Source organism: Achroia grisella, unplaced genomic scaffold (assembly GCF_030625045.1).
Source record: "Achroia grisella isolate CSIRO2021 unplaced genomic scaffold, CSIRO_AGI_Agris_v1 utg204, whole genome shotgun sequence".
Taxonomy (NCBI): domain Eukaryota; kingdom Metazoa; phylum Arthropoda; class Insecta; order Lepidoptera; family Pyralidae; genus Achroia; species Achroia grisella.
In genome coordinates, this window is record NW_026712703.1 from 3,142,445 (window position 1) to 3,152,054 (window position 9,610).

Below are 9,610 nucleotides of genomic sequence, written 5' to 3' on the forward strand. Positions count from 1 at the left end.
GATTTTACAGATATATGCAACTAGTAAAACACTCTCACATGTATTTCTTGTATTCGATTTAATCCATCAAACCATAAATGAAAAGTGACATCAAAATATAAAACAAAATTATAAGCAATTAACAAACTTACATTATCTTTAGGCATTAGAACTTGCCATTTAATAAATAATTCATTATATATTAGTATCACTTGCTTAAATCTAATTTAACTGCTAAGTCGTCTTCTTTCTCAATTTTCAATTCTTTACTGAATGCCTTTTTCAGTAAAATATCTATAGCAGCTTCTTCTGGAAAATGATAGTTTAATTTAGAAGGCGATAGGCACATGGTGTTTGAATTGAAATAAAAAATATAATTTAGTCCAAATATATAATTAGTAAAATTTTACTATATAATATAATTAGAGATTAAAGTTAAATAATTAAATTATATGTTTGTGAAATAGACCTCAAAAAAATATAAACACCATAAAACAGCACTAACTAAATGTTTTATTCCCATCCATATAACGCTCATGTCAAAAGTAATATTACGCATATTTGTATTGGTCTCAATGTTTTAATAGGTTCACGACAATCATCAGGTCTGCTGTAATTATACAAGCGCTACATAGTATATACTAATTGGTTTTCTGCCAATGATACTTTTGTAATTTTGTAATTTGTAATTTCGATTTGATTCAACTTCGACTCTGTCATTAATCAACTAAGGCTAGAAGACATTGTACCTAGTCATCTGCATAGGTACCTATGTCAGCCAAGCAGCTTTCTTTGTACAATGTGTTTCAGTTCAAGGGTGAGATAAAGCGTAAAATTACATGATATGGAGGCATGAGATGTTAGTCCTTCGGAATACATGATACTCTAATGAGCCCAATAATGTAATGTCTATATAACACCAGAATGACTCATGTTGTGACATTACAAACAAAAGTAATCGAAAAAACTTCACATTATCTAACTGAATATACTAACCAGTAACTTGTATAGCCAATAGTTGATGAACTATATGGCGAGCTGTTATTTTAAACAGATCTCTACTACTTATCTTTTTCTTCTTATAGTATGGCATAAGAAGTTTCACCACTAACCCTGCAAGATCAACTTTCTCTGCTTTCTTTATTGATGAACCTTTTTTCTGTTTTGATGCCTTACGCTCAGGTTTAATTTTATTACTACATTTCTCGTTTCTTTTCGATGAATGTCTCTCTCTAACTATTTTGGTCAGGCTTAAATTACTTCTATGTTTAGATACTTTATGCTCTCTAGATAATTGTGGTGATACTATTGTAACAACTTTGTTATTTACATCAATGTTACTCTCAGATATAGACTCCGCTTTAGACAATTGTTTTGAATTCTGACATACATTCTCTGCATTTTTGCAAACGGCTATCTGTGGTTTTTCATAGTTTTCATTCTTCAACTCTAAATTATTGTCATTTGCTATAATTGAGTTTATATTGTTACATTGATCCATTTTAGGAGTTTCAGAAAATTGCTTCAAAGTTTCTAGTACCTTATCAGCTTCAGCACTTAATTTATAAGCCTCTTCGAATTTCTGATCCTTTTCTTCAGGTATCTTTAAAGAAGGTTCATTTATTGAATTATCGTCGATCAAATCATTGGTTTGTAATATACCTTCATCAATAACTAACTGACTATCAGATTCACTGCCCGATAAATCACCAAATAATGATGAAGGAGAAGTTTTCTTTTGCATTAAATCTTTTGTTTCCTTTTCTGTTTTAATATTTTCTTGTTCGCTTTCATATTTCGAAGAGGGCTTCTTTTGCATTATATTTATTGATTTCTTTTCAGTCTCTGTTTCTGTCTTTATTCTGTATAATGGAGAAGTCTCTTTTTGCTTTATATTTTTTGTTTCCTTTTCAACTTGAATATTTACCTTTTTCCTATTATCGTGTTTATCACTCTTATGTCGCTTGTGATGTGAATTCGCACTGATTTTATTATTATGTTTGTTAGCTACTTTATGCCTATGTTCATTGATTGTCAATACATTTTGTTCTTCTGTTTCAATATCACTCTCAGATGAATCGCCAAAAAGTGCTTTAATTTTTCTCTTAGCTGTGGAATTTATATTTCTAGGCGATTTTAACATTTTTTCTGTATCAATTTCCTTATTCTTGTTGATGCTAGGTACACCTTGTAGAGTAATATTTATAACAAAAGTTTTTCCTTCATTTTCTTTTGTAGTACTTGTATCATATAATTTTAATGTTGTATTATTGTGATTCTTGTCCGAATTCATGGTATCATCTAATTTTAATGTAGTATTATCGTGTTTATTTTCGGTATCCAAGTCTATAACCAGACTAGATTCTTCTTCACTTTCTTCTGTAGTAGAACTAGGATATTCATTAGATTTTTTTTTAAAAAAATTTTGTAATTTTGTTTGCTGTAAAGGATCTCTTTTAAAAGAATTCGCTTTCCGTTTTGTTTCTTTATCTGCCTTTGACAAAGGTCTTGCTTCATTTTTACCATCAATATTTGCTAAAATATAGACCAATATAGTTTTATAAAATAAATATTCAATATTAGTTGAACAATTATAAAATAATTTTACTAATAGATGAAATCGTATACATACCAGCTTCTAGTTGTGATGCTGCAACAAAATCTTTAGGTTTTGTTTTTTTTTCTGATTCAAATTCTTCTACGAATTCGCTAAGCGTATTTCGTTTACTAGGCACAAACATTTTTAATTGCGGAAAAAGATGATGTGTAGACGATTTTATTGATGAAATCTGAAAAATAAAGCAATTTTCTTTTATGATCAGGCTGCGTTACTCATTACCTCTGCTAACATAAGTTCTTTATCGTTGTAATTTCTGTTCTACAAATATCCGCGTTCTGATTACATCGAAGTATCTTTTAGGCATCTTGGAACAGCATCTAAACAAATTAGACTGTCTTTTCACAACTGTAATTATTGTGTACATTTTTTATTACTTTCTAATTAAATGGTTGTCAATTCGTTACTTCAGAGGCTAAGTATTCTGTACACACAAGGTTATAACTCTTTTTCTCTTATTTGGCTTTTCGCTTAAAGGCAAGTTCCAGTTTTAACTTTGGTTATTACATATTATATATATTAATTCATTGACTCATTGACAGTTACTGCAATTAGGCTTTGGAACATAACACTACTCAAAAGAAATTCATTTAAAAGAAAACATTCAATAACAAGAGTCGAAAAAATTAGTGTTTGGTTAGTTTAGTTTATTTAATATGTACCTATATATTCTTATTTCAATGATATAAGATATATTACATCTGTTTCAATGTTACGTAAGTAAAATAGTTTTTATACATATGTCTTAATTTTAATTACAATTATTTATACCAATACATATTCTTACCAATTTGGACATTGAGCGTCTGTAGAGAGTAATAACTGTAGTTGTAGAAAATATTTCATATTCCAATTGTACAGCGCACTGTTCCACGTCATGCCGCATTAAGCGATTGTTAGGAACATCTATGTTTTCCATGTTTTGTAAATTATTATTTAAAGCATCAGTTAGAAGAGACAGATAACCTTCGCGCCCTGCCACAGTTAATCCATTTACCTGAAGAAATCAATTTACATATCAAAAATAGCTACAGAGAATGTAGAACACTACAAAGAAAACTCAATATGACAACCAGAAGTACAATATAAAAAATTTGTTCTTTTAAATTCCTAACATACATATTATCACCATTGTTGTCAATCATGAGTCAATTGTTGACTACACATAAGCCGATGACATACCGTACGGACATTGATTAGGTTGCCCAAATGTGGCTAACGTTCCGATACGTCTGATTGGCGCATTTCCAATGATGCGGAGAGTAGTAAACAAATGCACCATTACACTAGGGCAACTTGTCAACTGATTGACTATGGTAGCGGTCTTATTATTCTCTGTCTACCCCATAAGGTATACGATAAACATCTAGATATTAAAATATTACCTTCGTTCCTGTACTACTTGCTGCTTTACACTTAGAATATTTGGCTGATTCTGTATCATTACATCGTTTATCCTTTCCATTTTCAATGCTCTTTTTTCTGTTAGCAAACTCCTTCATTATAAGTGATTTAGTCTCCTGCGCAACTCGACGCCGGCTCTCTCCATCTGACTCGCCGCTATCGACGCCATAGTATGATTCAGTTTCTCTATTGAATTAAATTCAATCATATTATTGGAATATCAATTCTAATAGTAGTACATATCATCCTTTGGAAATAAAACTTTTCCTTTGACATAGGAAGTGGGCTGTATTCACTTTTCTCTACGTCCGAGAATAATCACACCTGCAACCGATGAAGATAAGATGGAAAAGTACTTACGTGTTGTGTGAGGCGCGGCCGCCGCCGTACAGGTCGGTGGCGTCCTGGTGCGAGACGAAGCCGCCGCGCTCGAGGTGCGAGGACATGGCGCGGCGCTGGTGCTGGTCGAGCGCGCGCCGCACTCCGCGCTCGTCCGCGCACGCGTCGCAGCGCGCACGGCACGCCGGTGGTTCCTCGCCGAAGTACTCCGCGAAAGTCTTATGTCGGCATCTATCGCAATAAGCATCAGTAGCGCAGGGGATTGTTAGTAATAGGACAAATAGGGACTATGGGGCCTATCGCTAGCAATACAATACGTTAATTTAGCCCTACGCGGTCCGCTCTAGAAATCATAGCGGTCAATTGAAATGATGGCAGAGGCCATCTAGCGGTTTAGCACACCACTTTACCTCCAATGGTAGCAGGTTAGCTTTCTCACCACTCATCCCTTGCCACCCTAGCAGATGCAAACCAACGCCGATACCGTGTATCACCCCGACTCTACTATGGCACCTAAGTTAGTAATATGAAAAAATAAATTATACTTACTTAACATCCTCGCAGTACTTCACCATTATTTCGAAACTTTTATATGCATTTTTACATCGCTGTTTCTGTTCTGGTGTTTTCGCTCGGGCCAATTCAGTTTTAAGCAAAAAATCAACAGCATTACGCTCCCTTAGACAATAATAGATGCGACAGAATGCAGGTTTCCCATCTCGTCCAGCTCGTCCAGATTCCTAGAGAATAATATTTACCTACTATAGAGAGGAAAAGACTTTTTTTTACATGTTTGTGAGAATACTACACCGCAACCCACCCTCTGAACCATAGTGGACTTTCACTAAGCTAGAAGTTTTCGATCGGGAGGAAATAATGGACAAAAAACCTTTGGCTCGATGGAAATAAATCGCTCCATCGTACAATAGGGAACTAACTCACAAATTACAAATGATGAAAATGTATAGTTTATCTTTAAAGCTAAATTTCAAAAATATTAAATGATGATTTCATATTCATGATATTTACCTGATAATATGCTGCAACGTTTTGGGCAATGCCCCAATGGGCGACAGCCCTCACGCTTGCTTTATCCACTCCCATACCAAATGATATAGTTGCGCATACACAAGCAATCTCGCCACGCGACCACTGCTCCTGAACGGATATACGTTCTGATGATTTCATGCCTGTGAAATTGACATTATCTCACATTTTTCTAAAATATTATTTTCTTAGTGTTTGTAACCTAATGGCTGTAAGATCGTCAAGCATTTGACTTATAACAATGGTAAGAACTTATCACTTTTTCAACTGTAATTCTTAACAATATATTGAATAAAACTGAATGAAAAAAGTAAATTAAACTGCACCTGTCCATAATATTTTCAATATTAATATTCCATTATGAAAAACAATATATATATATATATATATATATACACCTTTACAAATGATTAATGATTTATTATGACAAAAAATTACCTCCATGGTAAGCCAATGAATTTAAACCCTTCTTCATAAGCATATTTGCCAACTCTTCAGTCTGATCTCTTGTTCGACAGTAGACAATAGCTGCACTTTTATCTTTCTGGAACATGACATGTCTTTATTTATTTACTAGATAATAATAATAGCAAATTGACTACCACTATTAGTACTAGCTCACAATTATCAAGTTATTTGAAAAAAACAAATACTCAAGCTTAATCTCTTTATTGAAACAGAAAAAAAATTACTTACAGGTTTAACATTCTCATCTTCACCCAAACTTTTTTTTAAAAATTCTAAAAGATGTGATATTTCATCATCTATACAATTCTGATATATAATATCATAAAAAATATTCTTTCTAAAACTAGGTGTTTTGTATTTTGCCACAGGTTGTAATAACTTAAGGTTTGATAGTATATCTTTAGCAACCTCTGCACTAGCTGTTGCAGTAAGAGCTACCCATGGTATGCTTTTATATTTCTCTCTTAGATCGCCTAGTTTCAAGTAGTCAGGACGGAAATCATGGCCCCACTCGCTTACACAGTGAGCTTCATCTACTACTATATAGGAAACTTTTTTGTATTTGACTAAATGTTCAATGAGACATTTAAAAGTTCCAGTTGCAGCTTGTTCAGGTGTCACATAAAGGAATTTGGTATTAGGTTTCATATTTCTTAGATCATTTAAAACACGTTCTCTATCCTTAGAAGTCATTTTTGAATTTATTGATTCAGCTGAAATCTTTAGTTTTGTCAAATGGTCAATTTGGTCTTTTATCAATGCCAGCAATGGTGAAAAGACAATTGCAACTTTGTTATCTTGCAACATTGCAGGTAATTGGAAGCATAAGGATTTACCTGAACCTGTAGGCATTGATACATACACATCATGGACACCTGCACAGAAAATTATAAAAAAAATAATCTTGGATACAATCATTCAAAAATATTACATTCAAAACATTATACACTTCAGGAGCAAGTAAGTACTGTACTAATTCTAAAACTTTTTTGTGTTTAATTTTGTTATTTTAGATGATTAGTTTTAAAGCTTTTTTTGTAGTTTCTGTACACATTTTTATATTTATAGTATAGTATTATATCTAGTAGTTGTTGTAGTAATTTATAGAGTATTAAACTAGAAACATACAAATGGCATTGTTTTAAATACATATATTCAATCAAAAAAATCAATTTTAAAATGACAACCATATATTTTTTTAATAACTATACATACACCTACACAATACTGAACACCCAAATATTATTTCTGTTAAGATAATGTAAAATTTGTGTATAAGATACAACAAACAGTCTAGAATAGAAATATGTGAGATGATCCACTGTGGTTGTTAACTATATGTGAATCCATTTATGAGTAGGAGATTTTTGATCTTCTATACACCATTATCATTTTATTTATATGTGGGTATCATTTTTTTTTATCATTTAGTATGAGGTTAGGACAAATTTATAATTTTCCAAGTCTAAACTTTATATAAAGCTTTCAGAAATAATGTACAAGTGTAATATGTATATGGTCTTGTCAGGAAAATTCTAGTTCTACCTTAGAATGTTTCTATCGTAATCTCATTATTTTTTATATCATTATGAAATATTGTTATAAACATTTTTAATAAATTCATATGAAATTCACAACATATTATTATTTTAAACGTGTTACTTGATTACTTCTTTATTGGATTGTATTTTTGAATAAAATAATCTTTGATAGATATGTTTAATCTAATCTATTTCTTACGGGGTAAATATACAGAAAAAATATTTATAAATATTATTAAAATATATTACATTGAAAACATTATATACTTCAAGAGCAAGTACAGTCTTTTGTGTTTAATATAAATAATTTTACCTCTAGCAATCGCTCTAACAGCCTGTTCCTGGAGTTCACTTTTAAATTTGCGATGGCCAAAATAATGATTTAATTTCTCGATGACGTTATCCATTTGAATTCTTTTTCACACAAATATCGTATAAATGAATTTTATTTTGTACTTTACATTAAGCACCATCACTATATATACTATTTTGTGTTATTTACTAGTTTCAAGGTACAAGATAAGAATTTCTATTTATTTACAACCTCAAATAAAGTAAACTTTCATTCATAATTCACACCATTTCACAGATTTTATTTCTGGTCGGCCACAGACCACCACAGACCAATAAGACTGGGATGTAGGTTTTTAGCCATGTTTTTTTCAGAAATGAAAACTAATTTACACAAAAAATTCGCACGCCAGCGTAAAAGTGTCGTGTAAAGGCAGCTATTAGATAAGGTAACCAATAGTTTAGTAGAGTGCATATAGTCTTGTATTCGTTGATGTCATTGTCAATAACTGAAATCTGAGATATCTGTCATTTCTGACAAAAATTTTTCTCATGTTGGCTGTGTTCGCACTTAATACACACCAGGGGTGTTTGTCTTTCATACAGATGTTTTTGACAATGAACAATTGCTTATGTGTGAGTTGCGGAATATTAACTATTGCTATAATAAAAAAAAGAAATAATTTCATGGGTAATGTACGTATAATATACTTAAACTAATTAAATTAACATTTAAATAATAATGTGACTAAACTATAATAATTTATTTATATAATCATTATTTAAACCATTTATCATGATTGTAGATCGGTTGAACAAAATTACATCTAATATGACAAAACTGTGCTGTTTTCTCTTGAGTTCTTGCAATAATATCAACAACATTCAATGAATGACAATGAATGAATGTTAACAGAGTATAACATTGAACGACAGTTTATAAAAAAAAATATTCATGGGTTCTTGCTTTTTAGAACCCATTTCGGATTCGATGGTATACTGCTTTATAGAACTAGGTGTTATTTTGCTGAAGTCCGTTTCATTACTTTATGGATTTATATAATTCAGATTTGTATGGTAGCGGAATTCCACAAAATAATGTAATTTCATTAAATAACTTATGAGATAAAAATATAATATGAAGATAGGAAGTAGCTCTCAGCGAACCAGTTTTTTATATAATAAATTATTTCCATTTACCCACGCGTATCATTACGTTGTGGTTTCGCTTTCGTAATAAGTTGTTTATTTTAGTAGATTATTGAAGTTATTTTCAAAAATACTTGCGAAATGGAATAATTAATAATCAAAAATAACTTTTTTCAATTTACTATATTTTAAATTTTAATTTATTAGAAAAAAAAGAAAATACTGCATACTTTTGCATATATTTTGCAATGATTACACGCTAAATGCTTTATTAGCAAAGAAACTTATATTACCTACTGAAATGTTGTTTACTTACTTTTACTACTGAAATCACTACGTTATGAACATGCTATTTTTGTAATAAACAAAAATAGCATGTTCAAACGTAGTGATTATTTGCTTCGATGGAAGTGTCAAAGTCAAAGTTGTAATATTAATTTAAAAAAACACATTTTAGAAAGTTCGTTACATTTCGAAAGTTTTTAAATTGTTTCTTTTCTTGTTTCTTGTGTTGAATAAATTAGCTCTTGTGTTTATGTTTTGAATATTATAGCAGTTGTTTGTATGCTAGAATTGATTCGCTGCAACGACTTGTATTTATTCATATTGTGGATATTGGGTATAATCAACTATGTCTACGGATGCATATAGAAAGTGTGCTAAATGTGGAATAACTGCTATTCAGGATGGGGCACTATCATTCCACCGGTTTCCTAAACCTGGAATAACAAATGTCGGACGGTATGGTGACTTTCACATCTTATTATCGTATTAA

At 31.2% G+C, this 9,610-nt stretch overlaps 1 protein-coding gene across 1 annotated transcript; it reads right to left on the reverse strand.

Annotated features, from left to right (window-relative positions):
* Nucleotides 1-45: 45 nt before the first annotated feature.
* On the reverse strand, nt 46-8,096 carry LOC131842009 (ATP-dependent DNA helicase Q5-like). The gene is made up of 11 exons (XM_059190441.1): nt 7,709-8,096; nt 6,083-6,729; nt 5,825-5,930; nt 5,369-5,529; nt 4,889-5,079; nt 4,361-4,570; nt 3,982-4,186; nt 3,384-3,593; nt 2,612-2,768; nt 976-2,514; nt 46-288 (listed from the first exon to the last, which is right to left on the reverse strand). Exons 1-11 carry the CDS (start codon nt 7,800-7,802, stop codon nt 188-190), a joined length of 3,621 nt encoding a protein of 1,206 aa, XP_059046424.1. The 5' UTR covers nt 7,803-8,096; the 3' UTR covers nt 46-187.
* Between the last annotated feature and the right edge of the window lie 1,514 nt (nt 8,097-9,610).